The sequence below is a fragment of the Patella vulgata genome, chromosome 2, assembly GCF_932274485.2.
Source record: "Patella vulgata chromosome 2, xgPatVulg1.2, whole genome shotgun sequence".
Lineage (NCBI taxonomy): Eukaryota > Metazoa > Mollusca > Gastropoda > Patellidae > Patella > Patella vulgata.
In genome coordinates this window covers 24,033,991-24,051,937 of record NC_065880.2, presented here as the reverse complement: position 1 = coordinate 24,051,937, position 17,947 = coordinate 24,033,991, and the positions used below count along the sequence as shown (strand labels likewise).

The 17,947-nt window shown below is 35.8% G+C and overlaps 1 protein-coding gene across 2 annotated transcripts in view; it reads left to right on the top strand.

Moving 5' to 3' along the window:
* Window positions 1–3,809: 3,809 nt before the first annotated feature.
* LOC126809795 (methyltransferase-like protein 22) overlaps window positions 3,810–17,947 on the top strand; it is a 15,834-nt gene continuing 1,696 nt past the window's right edge. Inside the window, exons 1-13 of one of the 2 annotated variants that reach the window (XR_007674951.2) lie at window positions 3,810–3,967; window positions 6,971–7,052; window positions 7,404–7,476; window positions 7,750–8,038; window positions 8,216–8,318; window positions 8,578–8,754; window positions 9,147–9,335; window positions 9,918–12,489; window positions 14,360–14,422; window positions 14,591–14,689; window positions 14,973–15,013; window positions 15,477–15,621; window positions 15,784–15,900. Coding sequence is in view for 1 of the 2 variants with exons in the window: in XM_050534573.2 (XP_050390530.2) it covers window positions 12,399–12,489; window positions 14,360–14,422; window positions 14,591–14,689; window positions 14,973–15,013; window positions 15,477–15,621; window positions 15,784–15,897; window positions 16,620–16,691; window positions 17,119–17,215; window positions 17,627–17,795 (891 nt within the window). In the remaining variant the exon portion in view is untranslated. Of the gene's footprint in view, window positions 3,968–6,970; window positions 7,053–7,403; window positions 7,477–7,749; window positions 8,039–8,215; window positions 8,319–8,577; window positions 8,755–9,146; window positions 9,336–9,917; window positions 12,490–14,359; window positions 14,423–14,590; window positions 14,690–14,972; window positions 15,014–15,476; window positions 15,622–15,783; window positions 15,901–16,619; window positions 16,692–17,118; window positions 17,216–17,626; window positions 17,796–17,947 lie in introns of those variants that run through there. The other variant, XM_050534573.2, reaches the window with a different exon arrangement.

Below are 17,947 nucleotides of genomic sequence, written 5' to 3'. Positions count from 1 at the left end.
CCCGGCTCCTTCAGCTATGGCTACGAGCATGATTTGCTACTATATTATCTTAGCCCGCTGCCACCGCTGCTTAATATTGAGCGACTTGTTTATTCGACTGAATTATTCGACTGGATTATTCGACTGAATTATTCGACTGAACTATTCGACTGGTTTATTCGACTGAACTTTTCGACTGAATTATTCGACTGGTTTATTCGACTGGATTATTCGACTGAACTAACTGACTGATTTTATCGACTGGACGAGGCCACATGACAATGTCAAATACCTCATCCCCCCCAACCCCGCCCCACCCCATCCCCTTTCTTCGTCCATATCATATATAGGGACTCTATTCTTTTCGAGGCGGACAAGGACAGCTGTCTAGTCTTTCGGATGGGACGAAAAACCGAGGTCCCGTGTATACATTGGAGTGGACGTAAAAGATCCCTTTGACAGATGGAATTCGATATAAGAGTAGGCCGTAGTGCCGCTGTCCGGGCAAAATTTCCCTCATCGCACAGTGTATGGCGTCTGCCCGTCTTCATTAGCCCAGTTCCAAGCAGAACAGAAGGACGTTAAACCCCATTTCATTTCTTTTCATTTCTTGAAACTAGTTGGGAAGCCCCCCGGTCCCTACCCCATGCCCCCGGCTCCTTCAGCTATGGCTACGAGCATGATTTGCTACTATATTATCTTAGCCCGCTGCCACCGCTGCTTAATATTGAGCGACTTGTTTATTCGACTGAATTATTCGACTGGATTATTCGACTGAATTATTCGACTGAACTATTCGACTGGTTTATTCGACTGAACTTTTCGACTGAATTATTCGACTGGTTTATTCGACTGGATTATTCGACTGAACTAACTGACTGGTTTTATCGACTGGACGATGCCACATGAAAATGTCAAATACCTCATCCCCCCCCGCCCCACCCCATCCCCTTTCTTCGTTCATATCATATATAGGGACTCTATTCTTTTCGAGGCGGACAAGGACAGCTGTCTAGTCTTTCGGATGGGACGAAAAACCGAGGTCCCGTGTCTACATTGGAGTGGACTTAAAAGATCCCTTTGACAGATGGAATTCGATATAAGAGTACGCCGTAGTGCCGCTGTCCGGGCAAAATTTCCCTCATCGCACAGTGTATGGCGTCTGCCCGTCTTCATTAGCCCAGTTCCAAGCAGAACAGAAGGACGTTAAACCCCATTTCATTTCTTTTCATTTCTTGAAACTAGTTGGGAAGCCCCCCGGTCCCTACCCCATGCCCCCGGCTCCTTCAGCTATGGCTACGAGCATGATTTGCTACTATATTATCTTAGCCCGCTGCCACCGCTGCTTAATATTGAGCGACTGAATTATTCGACTGGATTATTCGACTGAATTATTCGACTGAACTATTCGACTGGTTTATTCGACTGAACTTTTCGACTGAATTATTCGACTGGTTTATTCGACTGGATTATTTGACTGAACTAACTGACTGATTTTATCGACTGGACGAGGCCACATGACAATGTCAAATACCTCATCCCCCCCAACCCCGCCCCACCCCATCCCCTTTCTTCGTTCATATCATATATAGGGACTCTATTCTTTTCGAGGCGGACAAGGACAGCTGTCTAGTCGTTCGGATGGGACGAAAAACCGAGGTCCCGTGTGCACATTGGCGTGGACGTAAAAGATCCCTTGACAGATGGAATTCGATATAAGAGTACGCCGTAGTGCCGCTGTCCGGGCAAAATTTCCCCCATCGCACAGTGTATGGCGTCTGCCCGTCTTCATTAGCCCAGTTCCAAGCAGAACAGTAGGACGTTAAAACCCCATTTCATTTCTTTTCATTTCTTGAAACTAGTTGGGAAGCCCCCCGGTCTCTACCCCATGCCCCGGCTCCTTCAGCTATGTCTAAGAGCATGATTTGCTATCATATCATCTTAGCCCGCTGCCACCGCTGCTTAATATTGAGCGACTTGTTTATTCGACTGAATTATTCGACTGAACTATTCGACTGAAGTATTCGACTGAACTATTCGACTGAAGTATTCGACTGAACTTTTCGACTGAATTATTCGACTGGTTTATTCGACTGGATTATTCGACTGAACTAACTGACTGATTTTATCGACTGGACGAGGCCACATGAAAATGTCAAATACCTCATCCCCCCCCCCGCCCCACCCCATCCCCTTTCTTCGTTCATATCATATATAGGGACTCTATTCTTTTCGAGGCGGACAAGGACAGCTGTCTAGTCGTTCGGATGGGACGAAAAACCGAGGTCCCGTGTATACATTGGAGTGGACGTAAAAGATCCCTTTGACAGATGGAATTCGATATAAGAGTAGGCCGTAGTGCCGCTGTCCGGGCAAAATTTCCCTCATCGCACAGTGTATGGCGTCTGCCCGTCTTCATTAGCCCAGTTCCAAGCAGAACAGAAGGACGTTAAACCCCATTTCATTTCTTTTCATTTCTTGAAACTAGTTGGGAAGCCCCCCGGTCCCTACCCCATGCCCCCGGCTCCTTCAGCTATGGCTACGAGCATGATTTGCTACTATATTATCTTAGCCCGCTGCCACCGCTGCTTAATATTGAGCGACTTGTTTATTCGACTGAATTATTCGACTGGATTATTCGACTGAATTATTCGACTGAACTATTCGACTGGTTTATTCGACTGAACTTTTCGACTGAATTATTCGACTGGTTTATTCGACTGGATTATTCGACTGAACTAACTGACTGGTTTTATCGACTGGACGAGGCCACATGAAAATGTCAAATACCTCATCCCCCCACCCCCGCCCCACCCCATCCCCTTTCTTCGTTCATATCATATATAGGGACTCTATTCTTTTCGAGGCGGACAAGGACAGCTGTCTAGTCGTTCGGATGGGACGAAAAACCGAGGTCCCGTGTCCACATTGACGTGGTCGTAAAAGATCCCTTTGACAGATGGAATTCGATATAAGAGTAGGCCGTAGTGCCGCTGTCCGGGCAAAATTTCCCTCATCGCACAGTGTATGGCGTATGCCCGTCTTCATTAGCCCAGTTCCAAGCAGAACAGTAGGACGTTAAAACCCCATTTCATTTCTTTTCATTTCTTGAAACTAGTTGGGAAGCCCCCCGGTCTCTACCCCATGCCCCGGCTCCTTCAGCTATGTCTAAGAGCATGATTTGCTACCATATCATCTTAGCCCACTGCCACCGCTGCTTAATATTGAGCGACTTGTTTATTCGACTGAATTATTCGACTGAACTATTCGACTGGTTTATTCGACTGAACTTTTCGACTGAATTATTCGACTGGTTTATTCGACTGGATTATTAGACTGAACTAACTGACTGATTTTATCGACTGGACGAGGCCACATGATAATGTCAAATACCTCATCCCCATCGCACCCCTAACCCAACATATCATATATAGGGACTCTATTCTTTTGGAGGTGGACAAGGACAGATGTCTAGTCGTTCGGATGGGACGAAAAACCGAGGTCCCGTGTACACATTGGCGTGCACTTAAAAGATGGGGGCATATGGGGATGAGGGAAAAAGTCAAGCATGACTTTATTAAGCCGCGGTGGCAATAACTAAGATAACACCTTAAAGTTTTAATTTGAACAATCAAATTTGAACATGAGGGGACGTAAAAAATAAACAAAAACAATGATAAAAGATATTGGAATTAGTGCGTTTTTTCTTTAACTTATACAGATTACAAACGATTCCAAAATTTTAATAAGCCATCGACCGGTTTATTCGACTGACTATTTGTTTTGGACTTAGGGTCGACTCAGTTTTCCTAATAATGTTAATCAAGACTACTGGGGAAAACCGTTGACGTCATCTCCGTTTTTTTCCGTCAGTAAACAACATGGCTGGAATGGATGACAAGTATGATAGCGCTCTCCTTGGAATTTTACAGAATGAGGGAAATATATCAAGTTTTTTACAAGTCATGTTTGGCTTTCTTTTTCGCAGGTGATAATCTTTTTAGATTTTATAAGTTCATTTCTGTTGAAAGATTACACATAATCTCAATCTTATGGTTTACAAAAATGAAAACACAATAATTTTGGCTTGCTGGCACTGCTGATTCTGAAACTTGGTTGGAATACTTACAGTAGTTACAGACGTTTATATAGAAGTTTAAAGTACATTCATCAATGGCTCTGTTCACTGTCAGACGATTATTATTGATTGATATTGTGATTAGCCCCTGTCATAATTAAGGTGTACTGCAGAGCAGTGGTTATAGCGTTATCAGCTAGCCACTATACATATCCATTATGAATGATTGTGATGCATTTACACTGCCAAAAACATTTTAACTATCATCGAAAAGCAAATAAATTGTCCTAAACAATTTGTAACCTGCTTAGCAGTCATTGAGAAGCTTTGCTGTGGAGGAAATTTGGCTGGGTTTCAGAGGTATAAATCTGAACCATGACATATATCTTACATTGACACTTGGTTGAGGGATTATGATTAAGTCCTGAAGATTTTAACATGAACATACATGTAGTTAGCAACAATCAAGAACTAAAAGACCTACTACACATGTACAGAAAAAAAAACATCAAAAGGGACTGGTATTCCGTACAACAGGTACCTGTAAAGTTTCATTCGATTCTATTATTAAAAGCGTGGTATCAATTCCCTGGTTGTACGTGACAAGGAATAGGGTCAGCTGTCCAACCTCGTGGGTTTTCTTTCTGGTTTCCCTCCACTGCTAAAGACCCCTACACAGAAGCAAATTATTGAAATAAAATTGAACCATTTTAGTCCCCAAAATGATCTAGTTTGTGTCAAGTGGACGTTAAAGCCCATTTCTCTCTCTCTCTGTTCTTAAGAGTTAACTGACACAACCCTAAGAATGAGAAGATGATCAAGATTTAGAGATTACATGTCATTTCGGTCCCGCGTCTTTTCGAACTTACGTCATTTCAGACTTCAAAAATTACATGTATGTCCTTGACATTTTGGACTCGGGTAGGTGACGTTTCGAACTCGGGTATAGAACATACTCAAAGATTGGTTTTGACTGTTCTGGACACCTTTCTCGTAGATACGTAAACATGTCTACTATATGTTCTTCTGGCAGGAAGGGGAGAGTCGTTAGTTTCCTGAGATAATTGAATACATGTACATCACCCTTTTCATTATAAACCGTCTCAAATAATATAATATTAATCACTAGATTAAATACAACAATCTCCAATCAATTAAATAGAGATTAAATAATCTCGGCTTGGTTTCACTAATCAACCAAACGGAAGGTAGCAGTGTTTTTATTTCTCAATCAATTGATCAATTATCGTCAATAATCTAAACTTACTCAGATTAAATACAACAAACGCCAATCAATTAAGTAGAGATTAAATAATCTCGGCTTGGTTTCACTAATCAACAAAAGGAAACTAGCGTTGTTTTTATTTCTCAATCATTTCTTAACGGCTTTAAGAATTGCTAATCAATTGACCAATTATCGTCAATAATCTAAACTTACTCAAATTAAATACAATAATCGCCGATCAAGAAATATTGGTTTTACTTCAAGTTCAAGTGCGTAAGGTCTGTATGTGATAAATAAAACACAACTAACAATGTTTATTGTGAATGGTCTGTCTTCGGCCTCACCTAAAACGAAAGAAATAAAAGTTCAAGTGTACAAGGTCTGTATGGGATAAATAAAACACAAGTAACAATGTTTAATTTCTTTATTATTGTGAATGGTCTGTCTTCGGCCTCAACCAAAAACGAAAGGAAAAACAGTTATTACAAATACATACATAGAATTTTTCAGCTTTTATTGACGTGGGACCGAAATGACGTGCTACCGATTTAGAAACCGGCCGTGGCACAGTTGTAAAAAGTTTGATTTAAGCTTGACCCAGGAAGTAACTGGTGAAAGAAATGATGTCAATAGGGTTTCGTGGTAAAGGTTAGCGTATTGGCCTTGAGTATGCTTACAGCTAAAAACGTTGCTGTCGCCCGTGTTGCGATTTCTGATTTTTTTTCTTTTTCCTAAATTCGTTTAACGAAATAAATAAAACCAAGACAGATTAATTGATTCTGAATATTGTGGAAATGTTAATTCGGCTGTGAATTCTAATCTGGAACTATCTGTAGATTAATCATGCATTGTGCCCTTGGCTTAAAATGTCACTGGAGCCTTTGCATCAACAGTAAAAAAAACTTTCATATTCTGGTCACACACACAAATGCAATTTGTATGTCAGTATATGGTTGATAGATAGATTTATTTGGCACAACATAATAAATCAAATCATAAATCATTATTTTAGAACTAATTTAATTAGGAGCCCCTTTAACATTAGGGCTCCCATCTGCAGCCTGGTCAGATCAGACCTCATTTATTCCGAGCCTGGTGGAATTGGATTGAATGTTGGATCACGAAATAAAATAAAAAATCTCTAAAAATACTGCACACTTTTTAAAATCGAAATCAGAGAAAATTGGAAACCAGCCACCATCAGTCAATCACCAGCAGCCTTAACTTGTTTCCTGTCCTACTGAGAGTCAATGAGCAAGGAGGATTGATCGATGGTGCATGTATATACATGTATACATTGAGCGTGATTGGTTTATAGCACTTTTACAGAGCAAGGGGCACATTTAAAATATGTGCAGAATAGATAACAGAATCCAAATATCTTAAATAATGTCACTATTTTCCATTTCTACTCTCCGGTCATAATTGTAAACTATCTGGGACCATTTAATGACTGAAAATGTTAGCTGTTAAAAAGACAAACTCCACTTTTAGTTATTATAGGGTTTATGCCAATTTGGATGTATGCTAAACATGAAAACAAACCCGAACCAGGCTCAAGTACGCTGTGTTTTTTTTTTTGCGACTCCATAACAGTCGCCTCAAAACTTCAAGTCACAATTTCTCTGCAAAAGCTGGATGATATATATCATGCATTAAAATTATTTCATCTACGTTGTACATTACAGGACAGATTTCTATATTACGATGACATCAGAAAAGGATAAAATGGGATTTCCTCCTGGTGCACAAGTTAAACTACTTTTACAGGTACCGGTAGCTAAATATTTTCTTGATATTGTTTCACTGGAAATCAGGTTGCAGTTTTTCAGGTGTCAGTGGGTCCCCTCAGTTTGGTCAGCCACTAATCTGTGCCATCCTCCCGTAAGTTACCCTAAAATATTCTGTTATAATGCAAGTGTGGACATTTGTCAGACATAAATTATCACACAACGTATATACTGTTATAAAAACGTGTGATAATTTGTGTCTGACAAATTCTGTGACAGGTGCATTCTGTCCCGGCTTGGTTATACATGTATGTAGTATTGTATTTTTAAAATGATTTTATATAAGAATGAGTGCAATCAACATATAATTATTGTTTATGTTAATTTTCAGGCACATAAACATTATGAAAAGTTAGCTGCAGAAAGAGAGAAAAGGAAAAACGTATCCAAAAAAGAAAAAAAAGGTAGACCTACAGTATAATGTTAACGAAGTCATCTTAATTTTTTAACCATATTTCATTTGTACAGATTGTTATTTATGTGAACTTCCCTAATAATTGACCAGAAGCACACCCAGCATCATGCATGATACCTGTAAACACCACTGAGTGACTTTACAACATAATAATATAGTACATGTAGTTACCTTTAACAGGGATTCAAAATGAATTGTAGCTTAAATCGTTTTTAAAAAAATGAGATGTCTGTGATTTTGAAAATTTACTTTTATTTCATAGATAAACCTGCTGCCACATCTGAATCAGAAAAAGAAACAACAGTCAAAAGTACTACAGTAGAAAATCCAGCTACTTCATCATTAGATACAGACATTGACATGAAAACTGAAATAAACCAACAAGAAATTGTTCAGTCTGAATCAAAAACATCATCGGAAAATGTTCCTACACAATCTAAATCTGAAAATGTTCCTTCACAATCTAAATCTGAAAATGTTCCTTCACAATCTAAAACTGAAAATGAAAAATGTTCAGACACAAATGAAGAAGATGATCCTGAAGTTATCAGGTAAAATCCTTTTCTTTCTACCAGTAGTTCAAGATATGGTATATCTGCTCACATGTTTGCCATACATGTCTCTTGCAGTGCATGTTATAAGATTTGTATGAAGATGTTGGGTCAAAGAGTTATCAAATTCATTGAAACTTTGAAGAAATCATGAGTATTAATTATGTATATTTACAGACAACAGCAGATATTTCAGGCTAACCCAGAAAGTTATAATGGTGCTGTTCGAGAGAATTATTCATGGTCTCAGAGTATTACTGATGTTGACGTTAGAGTCAATGTAAGTACAGTCACTAAATAAACGGTTGGGTTTTATTTAAAAAGTTATAACCATTTAAACATAAATAAAAAATAGACTGAAAAGGTAAACTACAAGTAGTCATCACACAGATATTTTTAGTGTAAAATAAGTTACATGCCCTTGGTTTGAAATTAATCCCTAAACCAGTCTGCAGACCATTCTTCTGGCTGATTAACAGGCCAGAATGATCAAGACTATTGATAACCATTCAATTTCAATATCATTTACTCCATTTTAGGTTCCAAAGACGATTTGTAAAGGTAATCAAGTGCATGTAGTTACAGATAAAAAACATTTAAAAGTTGGTTATAAAGATTGCAATGGTGATATACAGATTGTTGTTGATAATGATTTAACTTGGGAGATTCATAAAGAAGAGTCTATATGGAGTTTAGTACCAGGAGAACATGTGCATGTAGGTTTCATTAGATTCATTTAGGTTGTTGAGGCCATCTGGTGGTTCAACAAGCAAACTGTTTAAAGTCATTTGGAAGTCTTGATCGTTCCAACCATGTACAATATCTATTGATTGGAAAAACAAAATCGATTTGTGCATGTACAATATCCAAACGTCACCTGGTAAATGTAATTCATGCGTTCGTCTAGTCCCAGTGACCACACCAGTTTCAAATTGCAGTCTATTTCTGACACAGCGCATGATAGTATTCCTATGTAGCCCCCACCCCCACCCCCTGAAAGAAAAGAATTGCGATGATGTTCTAAATAAATAGATACATGTTTTTTTTTTACTTTCATTAATGTTAAAATACTAGATCTTAAAACTGTTTTTGTTTTGGCTATTTTTAGATCAATCTAGAAAAAAAACAAGAAAGGTGGTGGGAGGGATTATTTGTGAATGAACCTAAAATAAATGTGAGAAAAATAGATTGTAGTCGACCCATGACAGAATTAGATGATGAAGCCCAAGCTAAAATAGGTGAAATGATGTTCAATGAACAACAGAAACGACTTGGATTACCGCAATCACATGAACAGGTAAAATACTAACATATTATAAAAGCTGCTGTTTGTGATTTGCATTTTTTGGGCAATACCTAATTATCCGCTGCTTAATCCTGAATAAAATGTACTGTTAATGATATTTTAACATTTAATTAAGAAAACAAAACCAAAATATCAACAGTATATAATCTTCCAACTGGGATTAAATTGTATATAAAAGAATCACCTTATACATGTAGGTGGTGCTACTGGTTTATATTGTGTGCAGAAGATGATGAATGTCGCAAAAAGTTCAATTCGTCATATTTTGTAATGGAATTGAACAACTTTTGGACTGATATCCTGTTGAGAGATCCAACTGTCACAAAATTTCTTTGCAAGGAGTTCAAAGTCTCTCATATGACAACCTCCGGCTTTTGTAAGATCCCATTGCATCCTTCTGCTTATACATGTACTTTAGTATTAACCAATTATCTGTAAGTAAAGAAACTGATTTTCTGGTATATGAAATCATTTGAGATTGATCCACCATTATTTACTATTTTGAAAAAAAAAGTTGTGTATAATTCTAGAAATTCAGTTAAATCTAATACCGTTTATCATTTTTCTTTGTAGAAAACTTATGACATGATGAAGCAAGCCTGGGATGCAGAAGGTTCTCCATTTAAAGGACAGCCATTTGATCCATCAAAATTTAATGTGAATTCTGGTGGTGTTGTTTCTATTAATGACTGAATCATTTACATGCTTTATTTGAAGTGACATATTGTTATAGCCTACGTTACTCATGGCAAACATTGAAACTTTTTAATTCCGATGGGATAATTCATATGTTACATATTAAAGCTTACATTATTATATGTTTAAAAACTGTTAAAAATTTCACGATGTTTGTGAGATAGCTTACTTTTAAAAGATTTATACAAGTATATGAACATATATATGGATGTACTAATATTGTTACAAAGGCTATATATGGTTTCATCTTTGCAGTTTAAAGGTATTACGACATACATCCTCCTACCTTTACTGTATTGACTGACTCTGTATACACTGGAGTTAAAATATTTTTTAAACATGTATTAGATTTAAAAAAAAGATTATAAATGATTGAATCAATATCCGTATGCAAAGATTTGTATCAGTTATTGTGATTGGGGCTATTAGTATATTAGTGTATACAAAAATGTTGGCTTATACAGTTAAGGTATCCAGCATGCCTTAACACCATGCAGTCTGCAGTTTAATTATTTTGGAAAGATTTGTTGTCTTTGAGGAAGAGGAGACATTGTTACATTTTAATAAAAGTTCCATTTAATACATATATCTTGGAAGTTGTTAGAAATCAGTTTCAGCATCTTATTTGTTTAATATACCAGTTTTATTTGTTTACAGAAGCCTTGAACATTAATGAAAATGTGATGGGATTGGGGACCACATGTAATTTCATTCACAAGAACTTCACTATACATTTTTACAATGTTTGTCTCACGAAAATGTTACCTGGAGAAACAGAGTGTCTCTAGCTTTATATGATCCTCCAATTAAAGACATATTCCTTTGAAAATTGGGACTGTAATTATGTTACTATCTCCTTAGAAAATAAGTTTTATTGTCAAAAATTCAAAAGCTGGGAGGAGTGATATTTTAAAATAACTCATTTTTTATAATTGTGGGCAGACAACACTACTTTTTGTTAATATTATATGCAGACACGTAAGATTATGCAGTCTTTAATGTTTACTAACCTCCAGTATGTCTCTGATATCTTTAATGCTTCTAAAAGATGCCATTTTACTGGTTGAAGACAGGCCATAATGAAATGGTGTTTAATTTAATGTCTTACCTTTCTGCACTAACCGGACAAATGAAGATGGGCAATTGTCATGTAGTGTGCTATGAGGAGAAATTTTGCCTGAACATCAGCATTTCCACTTACCCTTTATTGAAACCTAACCATCAAGGGTTGTTTACATGCACGGCAATGTGTAGGCTACCATCCGAACAACTGGACACTATTCCTTGGTCATAGCTTCATTTATTTTTATAGTTCAGTAATCTAATTATTTTGATTTACAAATGATGATAGAGAAGTAACCTTACAGTTATTTGAACATTGTATAAGTGATATGAACAAAGGTAAGTAATTTAAGTCTGAATCCAAGCTGGGAGGTTATCTAGTGTTGGTATTTTGATGGGCTATTTGCAATTTTTGCTAAAATATCAAAATCCTCATGGCTTAATCCAGTCATATATGTACTCAGATTGATTATTTAACATTTGGTTAAAGGCTCAATACCACTCTTGTTGTAACTGAATAATATGTCCCAATCTTTATTCTGGTCAACAAATTGTACTATTTTACAGTATTACAATTAATTGATGATACAAATTTCATCTTAACACACCTAATTTAAAAAATTGGAAAAATTCAACTAAATGATTTGAAAAGCCTAACGTAAACCTTTTCAAATGTGACTTGGATTTAAAAATATTTTCGAACCCTCTGGACAAGTAAAATAGGATGTAATGGATAATTTACACAACAGGTAGGACACTTAAACATCTAATACTTAGAATAAGGCTAATATTTATTTACTGGAGCTGCCAAGCCAGCAAGAGTGTTATTGTCCCTTTAAGAAACAAAATCAAAATAAAAACGCTAGATAATGTCCGGGCTTGGATTCAATCAGATTTAAAAAAGGCCTATCAATAAATTTTTGTGTGGTCAACAAAATGCCCGCAAGCTTATTGCATAGCAATCAGCATAAATCAATAAAATAATGAACAGAATTGAACCATTTTGGACTGATATTCTTATTCATCTTTCACAATATTGTAGTTTGCAACTGCTTCTATAGTGCTAAAATGATGCATCATGACTTTAGTGAAATATTAAATAATCAATCTCAGTACACATTAGTGTGGATTAAGCCGTGAGAAATAAGATATTTTAGCAAAAAATGCCAATTGCCCAAGAAATGCCCTAAATATAAAATTGAATTTAATGGTGAGACAATTATTAGTCTCCATCCTAATGCCTGTCGAGAGAAGTTGTCTCCCTTGTATATATTAAATAGAGTTACCTCTCTTCCAATGGCAGAAGAAGAAACCAAAGTTTTGTCTGATGTACATATTTATGCACAATACCAAATAACAGATAATTGTCATGTAAAAGTAAATGCAGGTAACAATGCCTGAAGGTTATTTATAATCTATCAGATATCTAGCAATACCTAGAAGCTCAGATAATCCCTAGATGTGACCATTTGAATTACCGGTATTGAAATATGAAATATCTGAAACCTAGCTACGAGAACGTAGCTAAAAACGTTGAGATATACTGGTGTGTTTGTTTTTAGCTACGATTGGATGCCTTTAGTTCCAAGTGGCAAACTCAATTTCTTTATTAATGCATGTAACATCTTTAAAATAAACAAGTTTATGATATTATGATTAATTAAAGTAGCTAAGTCTCTAACTCGATATCATCCAAAATCTTCAACATTGAAAACACGATTTATTTGTCAAATTAAATCAACATTGATGTTGTGATCTTACCGGAAAAAGATGGGCTTTTGATATCCAATATGTAAGACAAAATAAACATTTTACCATTGGTACACGAATCGTGTACCATAATGCGCTTCAGCCCCAGTTGTAACAAGAGACTCGAGGGACGAGGCTAGACACATTGCACCAAATCAAAAGCCGTATGTAGACAGGAATAACCAGACGCTAAGAATTTGCACTAGATTGAGACTGCTGGCTTATTTCACTGAACATAACTGATTTTAAATTGGAGTAAAAACGGAAACCATTGAATGTAAATCAGTTTATATACATTCATATTACAGTATTCCACTTTTCTCAATTTCTAGGTCCCAAATGTTAGCGATTTAGCTCCTTTAAACTTACAGAGCCAATGTAGTGGCACAACTGTCGCCTAACTCCAAATATTTGCGTTTAAATTAATGAAGCGTTGTTTTTGTCTGACATTTCACCGCCATCGAAATCCATTCATAGTTACTGTGCTTTCGATTGTCCTTTTGATTGGCTGTTATAAAAGCCTTATATTTAGCCCCGCCTTCATGATGACAGCGTATCGTTTAAAAAGATGGCGGTCTTAGTATCGGCTTAACGCCTCGATTTTAAAAACAACGATTTGTACCCGTTTCAGGTAGGATTATATGCTTAATTGTAGTTGGGTGTTGTAGAAATATTATAAATAACAATAATCAATAGTTGTTTTGATTAAAACTATTGTCAATTTTGTTTTAAAATGCCGGGTGTGAATTGCTCCCGCAGCTGCAACGTTATAGGTCATGGCCTATAGGAAATGGGGTTTAGCGTCCACTTGATCGACACAAACAGGTCATTTTGGGACTAACACATGGTTCAATTTTTATGACAATAATTTGCTTGCGCCCAGCGGTCTTTAGCAGTGGGAGGAAACCACAGGACCTGGAGAAAACCCACAAGGTTGGACAGGCGACCCTACTCCTTGTCACGTACAACCGGGGAATCGAAACTCTGCCAGTTGACTCAATGACAGACCGTATGATACAGCGCGCAAATGCTAACCATTCGGCCATCCAACCCCACCACAACGAAACAAAGAAATGCATGCTGATAATACGAGAAGACGTCAATTTTAAATGTCATTTAAAGACATGTCTTCTATTCACTTAATTCATTAAATATTCGCTTATGTGTTTCTTTTTTTTTGTATGAACATAATAATCGTCATATTCATCATTGATTTTTTATGTCTTGTTTTATTTGAGTCAGACATATTGTTTGATTTAAACTATTATTTCATTGATCTTTAGTTTGTATTTATGGTTCTTCATTCATCAAGTGATAAACAAAATGAGTTTGCACGGGGAAACTGAGTGATTCCCGCTGGATTTCTTAGGATAACATATCAGTAAATAGCATGGTATATTAGAGGTCCTTATTAATTAATGTATGAAGTTATAAAATAGCTTCGCGCCCAATCATCCGATTATGATTTCCTGTCTGACTACTGTATATATGTCTTCTTTAAATTGCAGTTTCTAGATTTCTATTCAAGCTTCCTGAGAATGATGTAGATGATGTGGGTGTTATTTCTAAAGGTATAATTTACTACCAGTATTTATTTTCCATATTTAAATCAGTGTAATGTTAAAATGTGAAGAAATAATTAACCAGTTAGTAAAATATTCATAAAGTGTGGTATCAAGAATTGATAAAAATGAATAGGCCTATATTTGTGAATATTATGATATTCTTGGTTTTGATAGGTAAAGAACCAATTAATTGTAAAGATGCGGATGGTGATTTTATTGTTCGGAGAAAACCTGTTGATAACTTGACTGATCAAAGAGAGGTCATTACTATCTGTAAGTTCAGATCTATTTTATTTTCATTGGAATTGATCCTGACGTGCACAAGGTGAATCTATAACCATATTCTCCCCAATATTTTCTCGCTCTCTCTCTCTCTCCCTCCCTCTCCCTCCCCCTCTGCACATTGCAATTGCATTAGTAACCATTGAATTGACAATGACCATAATAATATATTAGTTTCAAATTGACCAAAATATTGTTTTGACGCAAGACGTACAACCTCATTCCAGTTTATTCTACACTGATAAATGTGCTTGTATGTAAAACTATTTTTCAGATCATGGTCTCGAGACAGAATTAAAAGATGTAGGTCTGCAGGTTTGTAATACAGAGCTATTTATCTTAAACAAGTACGAAGGTACTGTGGACTAGGAACCAAGCATAATGTCCTCTATCTATGCCATCTTGGTCTGTCATTGAGTCAAGTGGCGTGGTTTTGATTCCCATCTTGCATTTGACAAGGAGTATGGTCGCCTGTCCAGCTTTGTTGGTTTTCTCCAGGTCCTCTGGTTTCCTCCCACTGCTAAAGACCCTTACGCGATGTTAAACCCCATTTCTCTCTCACGCCATCTTGGAATCGCGACATCAATAAATGCACATTTGTCCAAGCAACAAACATGCGAAGTGTCATGTCAATTGACAGAGCCGCCCCCAAGAACAACAAGATGGTCCCAAAATCTTCTCACATTATATATTTAGGATAATATCTAAATGACCTGTATTGAAAATATTCAGTATGTGTAAGAAAATGTAATGATTGCTGATCTTTTGTTTATAACAGGTTTGGAATGGATGTTTGTTAATGTGTGATTTTATTCTGCATGGTAATCTAAGCTGGAAAAATCAGACTATTCTTGATTTAGGTGCTGGTGTTGGATTAACCAGTATTTTGTCTGCTATATTTGCTGATAAAGTTTATTCTACAGGTAAAATGAACATTTATTTGAGACTTCCCCCCAATTTTTTTTCTCATCTAGGTAGGGTTACTGTTCTAGGGTGGGTGGGCCAGTGGGATTTAGTTTTAATGATGTTGATGAGATTGAGAGATAATTTTAATTTTTTTTTTTTTTTGGTTTTTGATAATTTAGATACAGGAAATGATGTTTTGGATATAGCAAGAACCAATGTTGAAGTGAATGCCCATTTATTGAGAAATGGTGGCCATTCTGTAGAAGTAAGAGAAATCGATTGGATCAAATGTGGTAGGAATGAGAAATATAATTATTATTCAGCCATTGTATACTTTGTTCAATAATGTTTTTTGTAAATGAAGTGAAATGGGATGTAGAGTCTTACTTTGTTGCACCAACCAGGCTAATGATGTTTCGAAGCTGAAATGTTTTAGTGAATGGGTCAAATTTGTTGTTTTAGTGTGTCAAAATGAACTGTTTTTGTGTTTTTTTACCCTTTGCAATTGACAATGCTCGTTTTGATTCCATCAGTTTATAGAATCATTCCATGTCAAGTGGGCCAGGGGTGGTAAATCAACCCCCTTGAAAAAATCTGGAAAAAATGTTATTGTACATGTAAAAACTAGAAACTGCAAAATTTGTTATCTGTAGCTTGAAAATTGACTGAGATACAGGCATTTGAGTTTTATGAGTTGCCCATAAGTTTTCGAAAGAAAATTTGTATCAATAATTTACTTGAGTTTCAGGTATCTTACCTTTCTAGAGAAGATATAGGGCTCATATTTGGCAGTCTTTAAAGAACTTTTTGTGTAGATTGCGGGGAATTTGCAATCAGATTACAGATGATAGATCGATTCTAGTAGCTATTAGAATAGTGAAATAGGTGGACCATCTCCATTAATTAACCTGAGACATATACTATATAGGAGGTAGAAATTTATCTGCTGATAGTTGTTTAATATTAAGAATGAATGCAGTACAATGACCAGAAATATAAAATAATTTTATTTTAGGTAAAGAAAATGGTATTTATACATTTACTTCTGAAGAGCTGGAGAAAATAAACTTTGTGTTTGCTGCTGAAGGTACAATTATTAATTATTTTTATAAACTAATATTATTATGTAAAATTATAAAGAATTTTCATGCAATCTTCGCATATTATGTATAACCTATGACTATAGATAATATTGTTAAATAATTTTAAAAGGAACCCTTGACACTTAGAATTCAAGGAAGAGTCATTGCTTGGCGTAAGCTCTTCTTCAAAGTAAGACCTTATATCCCATTTCATGTATGGGGGAAGTAGGATCAACTTTCTAACCATTTCACTCTGTACTTCCACTTTCCTCAAAGTTTAAAACATTCTGGCACAAAAGTAAATTATTGAAATAAAAATATAAGAAGTGTTAGTGTTAAAATGACCTAGATAGGGTTGTATAGATGTCGATCTCAATTTCTCTCTTATGATATTATTACCATTGGTTGAATGTAATAAATTTATTTTCCCAGTGATTTATGACATTGATTTAACGGAAGCTTTCTTCACTACCATAGAAATCATTTTACAGAAAGTACCTAAAACAGTCTATATAGCTTTAGAAAAAAGGTAACGTTTAAACAATATTGTTCTTGTAAGGTTTAAACAATATCATTGTTCTTGTAAGGTTTAAACAAGATAGTTCAGTTTGAATAATATTATTATTGGTTGAATAATATTTTTATTGTACAGGTTAAATAATATTATTGTTCTTGTAAGTTTGAAACGATTGATCTTGTTCAGTTTAAGTAAAGTTATTTTTAATCTAGTTTGGTTTAAACAATATTATTATTGTTGTACAGCTTAGATAATATTGTTGTTCATGCAGTTTATCTTAAATTTACTTTGTTAATCCCTCATATTGTGAATGAATATTTATTATTAGGATTATTTCAAGGTTTATAGAGCAACCTCCCACAATGTCAAATTTAGACTTATAAGTAGGGATTATTATATTTTTGGTACATTTATTATTTTCAGACTGGTATTTACTTTGGAAGATTTGGATGTAGTAAGCCCAGCTTATTCCCATTTTAAACAATGTTTAAAACGTCTTGTAGATCGTCATGAATCCAACCTTCTTATAGAACATTCTCAAATACCCTGTGACTTTCCACAGTACTTTGACTACCACAGAGTAAAAGAACTGGTAAGTTGTTGCTGCCCAACGTCTATGGAGCCAAGTGCTTTTGAACCAGGGCTGGGGCCATTACATTGCCAATGTAATTAATTACATTACCATTTAAATGTAATCATTACAATTACTTTCTCATTTTTAGCAATGTAATTAATTACCATTAC